Genomic DNA, 18,400 nt, shown 5'->3' on the forward strand with positions numbered 1-18,400 from the left:
TGCATCGTGATATCGTGAGATAATCGTTATCGTGAGCCTTGTATCGCGAATCGTATCGTATCGTGAGGTGCCCTGAGGTTCCCACTCCTAGTATATAATATATCTATGTGCGCTTGTCCTCGACAATAATGTATTACTAAGCCACAGGAGCAGCACGTTTGTTCCCGGAAATAATTAGCCCCCACACGAGCAAAGATGACTGGAAAACAGACGTCTTTGGAGATTATTTTTACGGCGAAAAGGGCACCTGACGAGCCTACAACCTCGAAGACCCACGAACTGGGAAGGAGTGGAATCGTGACCAGTTTGTGAATAAACAGAGTGATTCAAGCATGTCTGTGCAACAGGAGGATCAACATGTATAGATCGCAAATGACGGTGACCTTATTAAACGTACATTTGAGACAACAACTCTACAGAGGTTCTGTATTAAAGTCATTCCGGAATATCCTGACATCGCTACGAGAGCATTGAAAACCTTGCTACAATTTCCAACATCGTATCTTTGTGAAGCGGGCTTCTTAATTAATGCTTAACGACAAGGCGAAGTCGTTAATGGTGAAAGCAGTGTGCAGTTGTTGTGTGCAGCTAACATGGCAGGATGTATCTGAGGAGAACTTTTCTACAAGTCCTTCCATGATCAAACGTAAGTTAATATTCCTTTCTTTCAAGAAAGTTTGTAGTGTTTATTTTGGGATCGCTGCATTTGCGCATTTTGCGGCTATGTTTAACGTTACGCGCATGCGCAGAACTGCATCGTTGCAATTTTTGATGGGTTGCAAAATTTGTCAGAACACCGATCCATGAAAAAAAACACCCAAATAACACCGGTCCGTGGTGCAAAAAAGGTTGGGTACCCCTGGAGTAAAGCATTAACTTGATAGTCGCATAGAAGTGGACCATTTCAAATGCGATCAGAGAACGTGGCGGTGGTCTGAACTGTCAAGTCTCCCAGATCGGAATTCCTGCAGCAATTACGTCAGCAAAGAGCTAGAGCTGCAGGCTGGACGGCAGCGATGTAGTTGTGCATTAGCGTTAGCGCCTAGCTTGAACTCTGCTTTTACGCAGAAGGCGGGCTTGACCACAGTCATTAAAAAATAAAATGAAGAAAATCATAAGCCTGATATTGCTCAGTTTTCTTTCTGTGCGCCGAATGAGCAATATTTCAATATTGCTATCATGGGCGTGTAGGGGCAAACTGACACACACACATAAGGTTTATGTGTGTGCATCATGCACGCACACACATAAGGTTTATGTAAACCTAATATGTAACCATGTACCTAATATGTAAACATAAACCTTATGTGTGTGCGTGCATGACACACACATAAACCTTATGTGTGTTCGTCATGCACGCACTGTTTTATCAATCTATATTTAGACTTTGAACATAAGACTAATCGGGGATTTTAATGTCTGTTATTTGTGTCCTCTTTTTGGAAAACAAAATATGATCACCCTGGAATGACGTGCAAACAGCATGTGTAGTCATTTCTTTTGATGGTTCTGCGCATGCGGGTCACTTTGCTTAGCGTGCGTCTGACTGCAAATTAGTGCGCATCTGTAATACTTGAACGGGCTCAATGGACAAAGGCAGTCTGAACGGGCACGCCAAAGAACAGACATGAAAAAAAAATCGGAATTGTGCTTTAAGACCTGCAGTCTGAACCTAGCCTAAGGGAGAGCAACCTCAGAACGAACGCGTAGCAATTATGAAGAAAATTTAGTTCATTTTCCTTCATTTAAGAAATTAACCCATGGACAGGGTGCTGACAAATATTGAGTGTCTAACACTCCAAAGGATGTACAAAGCTTGAAAACACAACCATAAAATCCAAGCATTTTTTAAAAGAAATTAAAGGACCCGTACGAACCCTGTTAGAAACTGTTTTTCATTGACAGCACTAGACGTCCAATCTAATTTGACTGGGAGAGGCTGGTAGCGAATAATCGCTAAGACACGATCACCCACAGTCAGTCCTTCCAGTTTAAATGAATTGGACATCTATCATTGTAAATGGCAGCCAATGACTTAAATATCCTGCCAGATCCAAGGTAAAGGATGACTTACTCGTGATGGTCACTGAAACTCTGGAGAAGACGCAAAAACTGGATTTTGAAAGAGATTTCCTGCAGAACGAGAAACGAAATAATTACGGCTGCATGGAAGTGCGAATTCTTGAAATAAAATGAATAACAGAGGTCGAAAGCCAAAACAATTATGATTTAGTTTTTTAAGTAACATTTCGGTCAATCTCTATTGTATTGTTCATGTTTAGAATAATTTGTTGTTTTCAAAGTCCATACCGGGCTACAGTCACAGTTCTCATTCTGCCCGTGCACCACATGGTTTGATACTGTGTATTTCCTCCAGATGAGCTTGTCAAACAGGTTATTAAGACCTGGGATAAGACGGAATTCAGCTAGCATTCTGTGAACCTGTAAAGAGAGGGGGAAAAAAACCTCATCTCTCTTCTTTACAAATTCTGCAATCATACACAAAGAAACGCCCACCTGATTCCTCTGTCGGCCCATGAGAAGCACACACAGCACGTAGAGCACTTCAACTTTGTACATAATCTCATGGACAATTTTCATAGAAGGGGGCAGACGATGTCTCAGTGGGCTGGTAGCCAGTGAGCTTTCATCGGATGATTCTGAAGAGGAGAGAGCACAAATGTTTGCTGGGCGTCGAAGGCTAACGCTGACGACAGCAAAAAGTAGTCCTCCTGCCTGTGCTGCTTTGTTCTGCCTCCTCCGTCGCCATCTGCATGAGGGCGTCCAGCACCAGAGCATTGTCCAGCCAAGTGTACCACTCCTCCAGCTCCTGCAGGAAGTTGGCCCCGGTGGCCTCTGACACTTTCCTAGTGGCCAACTTACAAAGACGCTCGATAAATCCGGGGATGTTCAGCAAGGTGACTGTTACAGAGGGGAATATGGATTAACCTTTGTCAAAATAACAAAATAAAAGTGCTCTTTAACCTTTTATAGGGCACCCATTTAACTCATTTGTCATTGATAGCGTTACACGTCCAATCCATTTTGGCTGCGAGAGGTCACCCCAGTCAAATTGGATTGGATGTCCATCGCCGTCTATGGCATCTACTAGTATAATGTTAACAGTAAATATTTTCACATTTCATTAAAAAAAAAAAAAAAATTTAAAAGCAGGAAAGGAAAGCGTAAAGTAAAAAAAAAAAAAAAGTGAAAACAGTCAATATTCTTATTTATAAAACAATTATTTTAAAAAATACTAAAGTGATTTCTTTATCTTAATAATAATAAAATGTTTATTCAAAATAAAACCATGAAATCCGAGAATTCATGGCCAGCCCCCCCGTTTAATTGGACATCTATAGTATGGTTGTCAATGGCAGGAAATGACTTGAGAAGACTCAAAGTTAATAAAATAAATAAACGATTCTGCTTTTAATCATTTAAAGCAACACTATATTATTTTTCAGTTTTGGTCGATTTTAGCGACGCCGGTGGACAAAAGCAGTAGTGTTTTGCCATAAGGAAGACTGCGTTTGCCATCAGGACGAGCGCTGCGTTTCCCCTGAGGAACAGCACACACCCGCAGTGTTGTAAAATCATGAATTAAAAATCAACCCCCCGGTTGCCTGCAGATGGATTAAACAGCATTTCTGTGCCCAGCGGCTGTGTGAAGGATGAATAGTAATAATGTAATGAATCCAGTTGTGGCTAAACAATAGCATATTGACTGCTAGCAACCTGTGAATTAGGCTTCGTCTACACAATGACAGATAATGGCCTTAAATGTGCGATAAGTTAGACTATACGACATTGTGCCTCTTGTCCGTGCAAGAACTTACACAGATAAGTCAGCCGGCTAATATTAGCCATTGCTTAATAGAGACTCGTGTCTCCGTACAACAATCGGATACCAAGGAAGTTACGTCATGGAGTTTTGACATGCCGTATTTTTGTGCGGGATGACGGTATTGTATACAATGGAGGCGGACGATCAAGACATGGCTTTCCTGCTCCTCTTTTCTTTACCACAGTCATTGTTTACAGTTTATCATCTGGAGTGTAGAACAGGTGTCTGGAACTTGTGTCTCACGAGTCATTTCTGGCTCCATCTGCCTCTCCACCAACCCGTAATTTTGCAGTAAATGTGGTACCGGCCTTTCTTGAACGAGCTGTGATGAGCTGATAATACATTCACAAATTGAACCTTCAAACGTACCTTGCAATACTATAATTCAATTCAGTGCCCATTTGTGGTCCTCCCATCGCGGATCACACGGAAATGAGCGTTTTATTACAGATGGCGTCTCCCGCTTTTAGTCACCAATCAGCCAGGAATGGAACTGGCCCCTCCCAACTCAATGCCGACCGAATTGGAGTACTGTATATTAAAATGCGTAGAGGACAATTAAGCACTGAAAAGTGAACTGTGTGGTACCCCAGTTTACAGAGGTTCTAGATCAGTTTCATTTTGATGACATTTCCGCCTGTCAAAACTGTCGCCACTTCCAGGAGCGCCACTGTTAGGCACAAACACTGGTTGCAGTTTCCACTTCCAGGAAATACACGCAGTGCCACACCATATGTTTCTGTTTGTTATTTTCCAAGTGGTGAGTGCACAACTGAGCATCGATTGTAACATCCCAAGTAACGATGTGAGGCTTTCGTTGTGGTTTTCTAAAGATTCGTTTGAATCACAACTCAGCGACTGCTCGTAAAAGCCGAGCGTGCCCTCCCTTCACAATTGCTCCGGCGTGATGCGTCCAATTGCGTTCACGAAAAAAAAACTGATCACAAAACTGAGTTCCCGACCCCTGGTCCGTCTAGTAATTTCCCGCCGGCCAGTAATGGGTTTCCGGTTCAGAGGTAAATCGGCCAGACGATGACGTAACACATGAGGCTGCTCCTTTCTACGAATTCATAGTTTGCGCAAATACAGCCATACCTTGCAGAAGCGGGGGGCCTTAAACGCACCTTAAACATAGGGTATAAAAATAGTTGGCAAAATACCCAGGAGAAATCATTAGCGCTGACGAGTTCGGTTTGGGGGAGAAGTCACGGCAGCGAGTAAATTCCGGGCCAATGTTTAAATTATATATCCTGGTAGCCTGTCTTTTTTTCCTTCTCAGACAAAACTTTTTGTCTCTCGTTGATCTGCCATCTATGCAGAATTCGCGCGAAAGCGTACCCATCGACTTCAGTCTCTATAATAAATGGGGAAAGTGACTTATTTTTGTGTGGCAGGGTTCCTGCTAGAGATGCACGATAATATCGGTCACCATTAATTATCGGCCGATAATGGCAATTATGACGTCACACAGATAATGCAGATAAAACGAAATTCAACCGATAATGCAATCCGATAATTATATACTTGATTTAGCCTCCAAATATGCGCAATCAACAATTTTGTCCAATTCTGCTAGTTTTAAGGAGGTATTTTTGCAGTGTAGTAACGTGATATATGTTAGGAATGGCTTACTTTTAAAGGCATTTTTGTGCAACTTGGTTGTTTACTCTCTAATACCACTTTCCCACTGGCCAAAAAACCCGTGTCAACCCGCTAACAATCGGCTTTTGGTGGAAGTGGGAAAGGTGCAGCGACCCGCTTCGACCCGTGTCAATCAACCCGCCAAGCGACCCGCGTTAAAATCACCTCGGCTCTGATCGCCATGCAGTGTGAAAGCAAAACCCCGGGTCAACAGTCAACACCCTAATCTACGTGGTGACGTAGGCTAGTACGTGATGCGTCATAACAAAAACAAAAACCATGTGCTCTAGCCCGGATCCACTATCGGGTTCCACATACAGCGAACAGTCGGTGTAGCAGCGTTAGCAATAGCCATAACAGATGAAACAAAGGCTCTTCTCCTCCTTCTGTGACGTACACGACTCCTTTCAATTTCAAGCCAAAATTCACGTCGCCTACGTTGCCTCAGCACAAGCAGAGTGTTGATCCTTTGCTGCATTTCGACCATTTTGAGGGCAGTAAAAAGCATGAAAACAGAACACAAACGGAAAGGAAGCCTCTATGTTGCTTTGCATTGTTTACTTCCTTGAATGGAATGAATTCGGTCGCACTTGTCGAAGCGCATCTTAGCGTGGTGACGTCACGAACCTTACACACGGCTGAGGAGGGGTTGGGGGTGAGACGGGTGGAAAAAAAAAAAAAAAAAAAAAAGACACGGCTTTTTTTTTTTTTTGTCAATGGGAAAGGTGCCAAATGCCAATTGCTAGCGGGTTGCATCGGCTTGGAAAAACGCGCGTTGACCCACTAGTTTCAGTGGGAAAGGGGTATAAGTAATTGTTACCAAAAGCTTACCATTACACAATGTCTTTGCAATTTGTTAGATGATGGAATTTACTACTTGTTCACATTTGATGTGGAAAACAATAGCACTAAATTACATTTTTGCACAGTTTGATCTTTGTATACTTTAAAATTTTACATACATATTTGAATAGAATTATCGGCGTGACATTATCGGTTATCGGGTGGAACGGGCAGGAAATTATCGGTTATCGATATCGGTTGAAAAATGTATTATCGTGCATCACTAGTTCCTGCCATCCTCCTCAAAGTTGATTGGTGTTGGTGAAAGCAATACAGATCTCCTCAAGATATAAAAGTTGTCATACAACTAGTTGTCAATCAACATATCACAAATGTTATGAAAATATTTTTTAAGACTGAAAAGTCACCTAGTGTTGCTTTAAATGTTATTTTGCTTTTATAATCACTTTAATAATCTATGATCCAGTCATTGATTAAAAAAAATAGACGAAAATATCTTAAAAATACAGTAATATATCAAATTATGTAAAAATTATTGTATACAAAATGTTAATGTTGTGGCTTACATGACGTCCAATATGTGGGTGCCAGGTCTTGATGAGGTCAACTTATTTATCTTTTCACCAAAAATAGCATCGTGCACTATTAAAGGTTAAGGACAACCTACCCTGATTGACCTCTGCCCGCGAGGGACTCGAGTTGCGTTTCTGCTGGGCATTTTTTGCCAACAGGGTGTGCTTGTCGTCGTTGCCCAAGTCAGGCTCCGAAATGGTGACTGACAGGATGCGGCAGAAGTTGGCCAGCTGTTGCTGGTCAAAACTCTGTACAAGTCCTGACAAATTTGGGATGCTCTCTAAATGGATCATCTCCTAAACAAAAGAAAAACATAGTGTATAGGAAAAAAACGGCATCGTAGCATGCATGTGACTATGACCATCAAAACATATCATGCGCAACACGCTGACTAAAAAGCGCATGCCGTCTGTTAGAGCAAATGGGCAGTTTAGTGCCTGCTATTTGGGAGTATAAATCAGGACCTAGAAGTCTTCCGTGATTGCGTAACAATATTTTTTTCGGTAGTAAAAGCGATACCTTCTTAACTCCAAGTATGTCTTCAATGAGAGTTGCAGTCTGAAGGAAGGTCTTCTTATTCGTCATCAGAGTAAAAAGGAAAAGAACAAAGTCATCCCGAGCAGCCAGACTTTTTGTCACACCTTCCGTCTGAGAAGAAATTTGGAGTTAATTGATATTACTACTGTGGCAAAAATAATTTATATAACTGGGAAATGGGATCGCTTACACAGATGCAACAATTGTAGAGAACACTAAGGCAGTCTTTCACCAAATCATCATTCACTGTTAAGACAGAATAATTGACTTTTTCAATTTTAAGTTACATTTCAAACATCACCCCTAACAATTCAATTATATGTAAATTCTTACTTTTGGGCTTTTTCTTCTGCATAGTTAGCGTGGGTCTCATCAAGATCTCTACTAGCAGCTAAAAAGACAAGAAAGTGAGCGTTCAGTTTTCAGCGTCCATGCTGCTATATTATTATATTGTGTAAGTTGAACAGCAAAACTCTCGGATGTGTGAACCTTACATGTACTCCACCGAAGAGGTCAAAGGTGTGCGTGTTGGGGAAGGTGGATTCCTGAGCAGTCTTTCTGTCCTCTGTGACAAAAGACATGGCCTCCATGGACAGTTGTGATGATAACACCTGGTGAAACAACACCGTGACTCCTTAAAAGGCATCCCGGCGATGAGGATTTCTTGTTCTTAAAGGGAACCACGGACTTAAAGACTTGTAGTCTCTAATAAGCCACAATTGTTCTCTTTTACTAAAATATGTTATTAGAAACCCATAAAATATTGCCATTGATTTTAAAAATCTATAATATTTAGAGGGTGCCATGTTTTAAGCGCGCAATGGACACTCGGGGTGATGACACAGATTGCCACTGCAACTCGACGGGTTACTGCAATTGCTTCTACGTGGGGAGACGTCCAACACATTCGCTCATTGGTTAAAAGCGGCGAGTACTTACCATTTGTGTTTTTATTGAGTTTTATTACTATTCATTAGGGCTGTCCCAAACGACTAATTTCCTCCCGATTAGTCAGCCAACTATTTTTACGATTAGTCGACTAATCTAATTTTTTTTTTTTTTTTTACTACTTTATTCATGAATTTTTTGTTGAAGCTTATTAATGAACAAAAAACATTTTGGAACACCTAAATTCTTTATTATCGTATAAATAAATAACATAAATATCAATAATAAATCACAAACAATGATGTCAAATGCTGCTGGCGTTAACTAGTGCAAAAAAAAAAAAAAAAAAAAAACGGAAACACTGAGACTTCACCTCTTTAACAGGAGTCAAAACAATTCTTACTCTTTTTGTGGTATGTCATGGTCTATATTGTTCTAAATGTTAAAATGAATTGCAATGTCCCGGACAACCATTTTCAGAATACTTTGTGTGTGAGTTCAGATGCTTTTTCTGGTGTGCATTCCGCATTTTTGGGGGAGGGGAAAAACTGTTCAACTTTTGTTTGTTTTAACCTGAAAATAGATAAAGTAAAAGGCACACTGAAATATTACCACAATTATTTTGAATGAGAGGCACACATACTCACAGTAACAAAAATTAAATATATAGTATTAATTTTATAGCATACTACTATGTGTATATACACAATGATACTTTATAATATAAACTAACATTAGTGCAGTCATGGATTACAGTAAGCAGGCCAGTGCTGTTTCCATACATATTTTTATTATATTATGTATATACAGGATATATGTATATATTTTACCCAAGTGGGAGCTTCCATGATCCTAATAAATTTAATAATAATAAAAATTTTTTTAAAATTATATAATATATATTAGAGCTGTCCCGACTAGTCGACATTGTCGACGTCATCGATGACGTAAATCCGTCGACGAGCACAACATCCCGTCGACGGTTAATAAAGGGTTAAAAAAAAAATATGCGTGGAAAGTTCAGAATGTCGACGCGCTCTGTATGCAAGCGGGGAAAGCGGCACAAGGCCAAAAAAAGCGCACCAGAGTGTCCAAAACATTGACTTATTTCAAAGAAACAAAGGAAGGTTCACTCTTTCTGTCCTGTCTCTTCAATGCATAGCTTGGCTGCTCGTCGGCCCTGAATAAACACCTCAAGCGCCGTCGCCCAGTTTGTAAGTCCATCTAACTAACGACATGTTTTATTGAAGTTGCTAAGCCTGTCGCGATATGCAATGAGTCCATTTATCGCACGGCAAATAAAAATGAGGGCGGCAATTTTCAAGGCTGCCTTTTATTGCTGCGCACGTGGGTGCGTGCATACATTGATGCGTGCGTGCTGATGGCATGTGAGACTGCTTTCTCTTATCAACACGCTGTAGAATTAAAGTTCAGACATATAAAATAAGAAAACACATCTATATTAAACACTGTAACGTTAGCATTGCTACACTGAGGTGAATGGGGGGGAAAAAAGGCAACCTACCGGCCTGCTATGAAACATTGGCAGTCGACTCGTGAAAGCAAACTTGCGGTTAAAAGGTGACACTTCAAACATGAAAAATCGCTGGTTGACACCATTTGCAAACGAAAAAAATGACAAAAAAAATATTATTGACACATGCAATGACAAAAAGTGCTTTTTTTGCGAAGTGTAAAGCTGAAGTTAGCGGTTTAGCGAACGTACTTCCGGTTAGCGGTTTAGCGAACGTACTTCCGGTGAACATTTCAAAATAAAAGCATGTCATGTTCGTCATATAAATAACGATTTCAGGAGTTAAGCCCGCATACTTCAGAATTTAGATTCTAAACTAATAATACCTTTAAAATGACACCCTTTATGAAAAATCTGATTGGCAATGAATAATTATTATAATTATTATAAAACTATTATGTATAGTACTATCCTATAATATTAAGGCTAGGTGTTTTTTCAAGAATTGTTTTGAATCATGTTGGAAAGGCGAAGTCAGTGTTCTGAATCTGTTTACATTCCATTGTTTTGCACTAGTTAATTCTACCAGCATTTGAACTCATTGTTTATTTGTGATTTATTATTGTTATTTACATGTTTATTTTTACTTTAATAAATAATTCAAGTGTTCCAATATGTTTTTGTGAATTGATAAGCGTCATCAAAAATTTCATTGCTAAATTAGTAAAAAAAAAAAAAAAAATTTTTTTTTTTAATTATTAGATTAGTCGACTAATCGTAAAAATAGTCGGCTGACTAATCGGGAGAAAATTAGTCGTTTGGGACAGCCCTAATATATATATTAATTATTGTATCAAATAAAAATGCACGTTGATACGACGCACATAAAGGTAACTTCCATTTAAAAAAAAAAACATCGTTAGAAAGTTGTATGGACTTACAATCCGCTAGCTTGTTGTTTCCTGTTGTCTTCGAAAATTATACTTGGGTGACGGCGCTTCAAGTGTTCGTTCATAGCCAACGTGCTACTAGAGCTGGGAATCTTTGGGCACCTAACGATTCGATTACGATTCAGAGGCTTCGATTCAATTATAAAACGATTATTGATGCACCCCCCCTCCTTTTTTTTTTTTTTTTTTTTTTTTTTTTTTTTAATTAAATGTTTTGTACATTAGTTCCAAAATTGTTCAAAAATCCTCTCAGGCTAAACCAAACTACTATTTCAGTATCAAGTTAACATATAGCAGTAAACAAATATACAAAAATAACATTAAATAAAAAACTCCAGTCCCCATTCTGTAACAGCAGCTTTAAACTACATTCAATTAATTTAATGTTGTGAATCAACCGTTAAAGTTGTTAAAATTGCTCCCGTTATTCCATAATTTCCCTTTTGTCTACTTTCGACATGTGAAAGTTTTAAAACTATTTTAAAGATAGATTCAAGTCAATATTTTACCGATTTAGGAGTATTTTAGATCAAAAGTTAATTAGGTTTGCTTGGAAGGTTCGCTACAACAGCCTTGCAGGGAAGTGTACTGCTTTAAGATGGCGGCCGTTTACTAACGGCTGCATCTAGCGTTTTGTAGATGTGCTGCTCACGCTACCGAATCAATGGTGCATCTAGTCCTATATAAATGATATCTACCATTACATTATGTGGATGACATACTTCGTAGCAGCTTTTCAGCAGCAGTCAGGTATGTTGTTGTGTTTTTTTATCTCGTGGCATGAGTTGAGCTAGAGCCGTGAGTTGAGCATTGGCATTACCCGAGGGGCCGGGTAATGAGAAGCATGATGTTTAGCTATTCTCGCTGCGTTCTTCCTCGTTGCGCCCTGAAGACCGCGCGGCGCGCTGAGTGTGCTGTACTTCCGCTTTACTTGGCATATTTCAATAATCGGAATTTGGATGTTTGTGAATCGTTCTCGAATCTTCCACGGCAGAATCGCGAATAATCTAAGAATCAGAAATTTTGCACACCTCTACGTGCTACCGTGGTATGCGAGCTCAGTTTAGCAAAAGGTACACACAGTGGCACCCTCCATATTTTCCTTGAAATAATTCCAGGCTCTGGCTATTCTGGGTCGCTTTTTTGGCTTTATGCCACTTTCACGTGTCACCAATTCTGCCCTTTTTGGTAATTGGCAGTGTTTTCAACTCCTCGCCATAGTGAGGAGTGAACCGGCGATTCACTTGGCTCGTTGTCGTCGGTTCGTCCGATTTCCTTCTCAGGAAGGCGGCGGCGTGCATAAAAACACCGAGAGGCGTCGGATGGCTCTTTATGGATATTTTTATTGACCAAAACAAAAACGTGACGGATGCAGCAACTGAACTCCGCGCTACCCGCGCACTTTCCCAACTCACCGATCTAGCTCCCTCTCTCTCGCTCGGCCACTTTCATCCTCTTTGCTCAATCTGACAATGCCGGTCACATTGAAATAACAGCGGCCCCCTTGGGTGTGCCAGTAACAACCGCTTGCATCGCGAGTGCCCGCCATTCTAAACTTCATCCGCATTTTTTAAAATTTTTTTTTTTAACCCGTCATTACCCGTCGACGGTATGTTTCGCCCGTCCACGCATTTACGTCATCGATGACGTCGACAACGTCGACTAGTCTGGACTAGTGACGGGATCTGTCGTTCACTTGAGTAAACGAATCCATTCCGGATCGTTCAGTAAAAAGATTCGTTCAAACGAATCGTTCAACGAATCGTTCGCCCCCCTCATCTCCCTCCCCGCCCAAATGAATCGTTCGGTTAGTGAACGGGAAGTGACGTTGCCGAACGAATCACCAAAGACCGCTTCGCAGTATAACTGAACGGGAAGTGACATTGCTTGGTCCCTCCCTCTCTTCCACATTGACCACTCGTCGTAGTTTCAGAAATGAGTGACAGGCGATATCATTCTGCTTTCACAGACAGCCTCGTCTCCCTCCCGCTGCTGCAAAAGCGAGGGAGAACTTCCGCGTCGTCTGTCCTAGTTCTATGGGCTCAAAGTCATGGCTCGTGCTTGCATTTCGATTGAGGACACGGTTAAACATTTTCCTTTTGTGGGGGGAGCGGGTGGTTGGGGTCGGGTGGGGGGGCGCATGCTTGCTGTCACGAAAATATAAATAAACTGAAAGTTTAATTTCTAAATATGGAACGACCAACACATCATATTTACATCTCGCTCTGTTGTATTTTTGTTTTTATGCTCATCACTATTATTTTTAGTCACTATTGTTAAAACTATAAGTGTAAATAGCTAGTTGTCGAATGTGCTGCTCTGAAATAAAGACAATACTACATTTTGATATTTGCCAGTTTAATTGCCAATCAGTATTAAGATGATCGTATTGAATTTTTGCACTGGTATTAATAAATAAAATAATCCGGTCAACTCCCCTGTCGTCCCTGCATCTCAGCTCGTCAAATGCTGACGAGAAATGATTGCTCGCTCTTTACGATGTCGCCTTTCTACCCTCATTAGTCTGTCAAGAAAAATGTAGACATATTGCGACATCTCCCGTGTTCGCGTGCGTTGTTTTGGGGCGCTTGAGTAGCGCATGATCAGGACGGATTGACATAATTTGTCAAACCAACCGACACGCTCTGACACGAAAAAAAAAAAAATAAAACACTCGGAAAAATTGACATGTATATACAGTTTCATTGCAAATCAGTATTATGGTGATCGTACTGAATTTTTGCACTGGTATTAATAAATAAAATAATCCGGTCAGCTCCCCTGTCGTCCCCGCATCTCAGATCGTCAAATGCCGACGAGAAAATTGTTTGCTCTTTACGATATCGCCTTTCTACTCTCATTAGTCTGATAAGAAAAATGTACATACAAATCAGTATTATGGTGATCATACTATATATTCTTTTTTTCTGTGCACATATGAGGTAAATATCGCTGCCATGAAGCCTCCATATAGTGACGGTTCTTTGCCCCCTTCATTGCCGTCACGCGACCGCAGCTCAGCTTTTGCTTGCCTCGTAGCTACCCGTGTTTTAAATTACTGTAAATTTGATAGTATGTCGTAATAGGTAGTCCCGAGTCTGTTGAGAAAAGTAGTACACTAAACCATGCTCGCTAGATTTGTGTGGTGTTTTTGTCTTTTTGAGCTGCATTTGATAGGCTCCACGTTAACAAATATGTGACAAAGTCCTTTCCTTTCATTTTTTGATTCGTTCACCGCATAGTCATTACTGGAAAGTCAAGTTAGCAGCAAGCTAGGTCAGGAGCCGGAGGACCGAGTCACTGAACGGGAAGTGACAAAACTCAGTCTTGCCCCCCTGCCTGCACGCTGGCTGCTTATTGGCCACACGTGGAAGTGAGTGACATACGCCCTGATTCTGTTTCCGGTCCCGCCCCTGCCCGCGATGAGGCTGGCGTCTGATTGGTCGTGTGCGATGTCAGAAGACGCTGCCGATTGCTCAACGCCCTCCCACGCAGTGAACCAGCACCATCTTCATAGAACGAATCAGTGCAGATGGTGATTAGTTCGGTCTCGGTCACCCAAACAATTCGTTCAAAAAGAACGAATCGTTCGCGACCGATACAACACTAGTCTGGACAGCTCTACTATTCATTGCCTCAAAATACTTTGTGCATGTGTTTTCCTCTCATACTTTTAAGCATTGCTGTGTTGTGGTAGTTTTAAAGCCGACTGTTGATCTGTTGACCACATCAGTCACATAGCATATTTAAACCACCCTTTTTTGACATTACTACGTTTAAGTATTTGCTTAACCCTTAAAGGCCTGCATCATGAAGCAATTATCAGAGAATCCCAATATAAAAAAAAAAAAGGCCTTATGAAACCTTTTTTTCAAATTTGTAAAAAGAAATGTCAAAATGAATATGTGTAATAAGCACTCTAATATCTATAACCCTAGCTAAATCCTGTTTTTTTTTCTCATGGAGCCTGCAGATGCATGTGTTTACTTGCATCCATCTTTTTCTTTTTTTTTTCAAAAAGATCTCAAAATTCTGAATTACTCTAAATCATGAAATTTTAGGTGTATCAAATGTGATACATTTGGCAATAAAGGGTTCAGGCATCTTTATTATGTTCCGTCTGTATGCATCTCAACAAAACAAGCTGAAAGTACATGGTAGTACTTTGGGTGTCAAGTTCGCCTCTTGTAGACGTTTTGCCGGTGTAGCACATTTTGGCAGAACTGTTTTTTTTTGTACTATCGTCTCATCCAGTCTTTCTTGTTCATTTTGCTTTTGCTGCTCCTTTTGTGAAATATCGACAGAGCTGTCATGCTCATTAATGTTCCTCTCGGGTTCAAATTGCAAGGGCTGAACAGATCACATGTTTATGTCGCTAGAGTTATACCCTGGAAGCTTGGCAGCGTAATCTAGCGATGTCACCGCCCTGCGACGTCAACAACAATGGAGACCTACTAGTTAAAATAATTTTACAAATTGTCTAAAAATGAAAACTTCCAAGAAGGGTTTCAGTATCAACTTAATCAACTTAATCTTATCAACTTAACTTTATCAAGCAGGCACGCAATTCACTGCGTTCAGGCCACAGCAGGTGAACTGTTAATTTCATTGTTCCATATGTAGCCTACCTATTGGAGCCACAGTCAGCTGTTTTTGTTACTGCGGAGAAAAAGTTACATATTCATCTGCTTGATGTTTGATGGCACGGTGTGGATTCTCTGTTAAGCTTATTCCGACAGAATATTAATTTAAAATGAATGAAAACTAAATACTATTGAATATGTTGAAGCGGTATGCAATGTTAAAGAGTCTTGTTAGCTCGAATTGTTGTGTCCAGCCGCTGTAGCTCTGCTGCTCTCTGTGAACTCTCTATTCAAGCCGGAACGCGCGCGGCTCTTAAGTGTCTCTGTCACGTGACTGTGTCGTAGCCGGTAACGCGCTCGGCCAAATGGACACACAAGTACGGAAAGTGAATTATGCTAAACAAAGAGTCACCACAATGTCATTATCATCATTTTAAAAATTTAAGTGACGTGTAAAAATAGATTATGACCGGGTTTTTATGACCCTGTCAGTCAAAATGACAGACAACGAAAAAGTCTAGCACAACCTCTGCCCCCAGGGTGCATTGTGTGCGTAAAACATGGCGTCCTCCGTAGGTCAAAATATGTACTTGTCATTCATGGATTTTCAAATCAATGGAAATATTTTATGTTTCTAATAACATTTTAGTACAAGAGAACAATTGTCGCTTATTAGGGCCTAAAAGTCTTTATACCTGTGGTTCCTTTTAAAACCTTGACTGCAAGTCAGTTTGTCAATTGTGGATTAAAACGTGATTTTGATTTCATTCATGATATTCTCCAGGGCATTTGACCATCAATAATCACATTTACAAACAAAACAAACAAATGACGTCATACTATCAAAACATTAAAACGCTATTTACTCCAACAATGTAAAGACACTAAAAAGGCTTGGTAAGGAAGTCTTTTAACAAAGGTTTTAGAATTGGTATAATAAAGGCAACTACTGTTTGCCTTTGTGTTTAAATATGTAATTATGTGAAACACTCAAAGTATTCATTTTTATATGTGAAAAGTTTTCAACTTTCAAACTATTGTAAATTGGTCATTCTACATAAATGTAAAATTACAATATGGGGTTTGACCGCATTACCCCTGGCTGTGAGTATCTGAAAAACAAGGATGAGGAGTGATCAGGCAACATGTACAGATTTTTATTTTTTTTTAACCAGCTCAAAGGTGATTGGTTCAAAAGCCCTGTCAAAGCATATCAATGATTGGTGCAAGGATATGTGTGAGATAGTTCATGCAAAAGATTCTGGTTTAGTTTGGCGCAAAGCAAGAAAAAAAAAAAAAAAAGATTATGCCGAGACTAACATCAATCTTAATAAAAAGTAAAATAGAAGTAGCATTCTTTTAGCCCTACAACTCATCACGTTTACTACTCTACTGGAGTAGCACACTCTCAACAATTGACTTACACTGTTGGCACTACTGGCTCACACCTGTTCCTTCCATATTTGATTGTTTCAATATTTGATTAAAAAAAATAACAAGCACATATGCTAAAGTGCAGTATTTGCATATATTTTATTTCAGAAAAGAGGGCTCAAGCTAGTGCTGCAACGTTTAATCGATTAACTGGCGTAATTACATTAGAAAAAAAGCTTTGAATCAAATTTTGCTGCTTTGAGTATCCGTTTAATTAGAGTGTAGAGCTGAAACGAATACTCGAGGAACTCGAGTAACTCGAGTTTAAAAACTGATCCGAGTAATTTTATTCACCTCGAGGAATCGTTTAATTTTGCCAGCTCTAAGCATCATGTTTTGCGCGGACTACTTTTAATGCGGGACAACGCGCTGATGTCACGTGCGTAGAGGAAGAAGCAATAAAAAAAATATAAAAAACCTTTCTGCAGCCAACAGCCGCTCCAAACTACGCCGACGTTGCAAAAACTAGCTCGCATGATATTACGGTGGTAGCAGGTAGCATCTGATGCGTCTCAAAGATATCACATGTATGTTGAACTAGATGCGAAATGAGAGTCAACGGTGTTAGTAAACAGCCGCAATCTTAAAGCAGTAAAAATCTCAGCGCTAATAACTAAGATTAACGTTACTGTCACTCGCTCGATGTTAGCCCTGCGGAGGGCTAGGTTTCTATTAAGACCACTGTCGATGCGTAGCTAACATGGGCTTTATTTAATCTGTGAAAACATAGCACTGTAGAGTGATGAGGGTGTAAAATGAAAATATGATAAAGCTAACTGTCAATTTTAGCTCAGTAGTCATTGCTGGATAAAACACCAAGTAGCACTGGTCCCTAATGTGCTCTAATACAGCAGGTATCATACTGTAACGTTGACAAAGAGTCCCCCCCGCTTCGTTAGGCTGCAATTATTTCTTTTTTGCGAACTTGTGCAACGACAACAATAACAGGAAGGCACGTCTCTCGCTCTCCCGCACCTCCCTCACCCCCGCACGTCACGCGGTTCATTCAGGAACGCATGCAAATATCACTGCCATATTATAACCTGATATGTTACAATACATTTATCTTGAACACTGCAAAAACTCAAAATCCTATCAGGACTTAAGTTTTAAGTTAGTCTAAACTGTAACTAAAATTGAAAAATGGCTTGACACAAATTGACACTCAATTGAAACACGTAGGAAAAACAGTTTTTAAGTGATGTGTCTTATCAAGCGTAATGGCCTTTTTGGGAAGAAATATATAATTTTTTTATAGGATCTAAAAGTTTTTTGAGTGAAAGCAGTGAACTGGTCTTTTTTTTTAAATTCTAGTCACATCTGAGAGGCAATTGTTGGCGGTTTTCAACAATGCACATTGAAAATAAAGACATTGATTGACTGAAAATGGTTCAATATGAGATGAAATGTCTTGTTATCTGATGTATATTTGTAATTGCTCTTTACCTAAAAATACATATTTTATCTGATTACTCGATTAATCGATAGGATTTTCAGTCGATTACTCGATTACTAAAATATTCGATAGCTGCAGCCCTATTAGAGTGGCACTGCAATGGTTTTGAAAGTGTCTGCATTTAGTTTTATTGTGGCAACAGTGAACATGAGAACTCATTTAACATGGCTGAATTCAGCTGCTCCCTGTTAAGACCAACATAATGTTTTTTTT

The 18,400-nt window shown here is 39.9% G+C and overlaps 1 protein-coding gene across 1 annotated transcript in view; it reads right to left on the bottom strand.

The window, feature by feature from the left end:
- Positions 1–18,400, bottom strand: part of trpc4apa (transient receptor potential cation channel, subfamily C, member 4 associated protein a) — a 40,093-nt gene that overhangs the window by 15,131 nt on the left and 6,562 nt on the right. Inside the window, exons 3-11 of the mRNA XM_057847286.1 lie at positions 7,897–8,013; positions 7,736–7,793; positions 7,593–7,648; positions 7,385–7,513; positions 6,960–7,161; positions 2,737–2,922; positions 2,518–2,660; positions 2,311–2,442; positions 2,075–2,133 (exon numbers count right to left, since the gene is read on the bottom strand). Coding sequence (XP_057703269.1) covers positions 2,075–2,133; positions 2,311–2,442; positions 2,518–2,660; positions 2,737–2,922; positions 6,960–7,161; positions 7,385–7,513; positions 7,593–7,648; positions 7,736–7,793; positions 7,897–8,013 — 1,082 coding nt within the window. The remainder of the gene's footprint in view (positions 1–2,074; positions 2,134–2,310; positions 2,443–2,517; positions 2,661–2,736; positions 2,923–6,959; positions 7,162–7,384; positions 7,514–7,592; positions 7,649–7,735; positions 7,794–7,896; positions 8,014–18,400) is intronic.

This window comes from Corythoichthys intestinalis, chromosome 9, assembly GCF_030265065.1.
Source record: "Corythoichthys intestinalis isolate RoL2023-P3 chromosome 9, ASM3026506v1, whole genome shotgun sequence".
Taxonomy (NCBI): Eukaryota; Metazoa; Chordata; class Actinopteri; order Syngnathiformes; family Syngnathidae; genus Corythoichthys; species Corythoichthys intestinalis.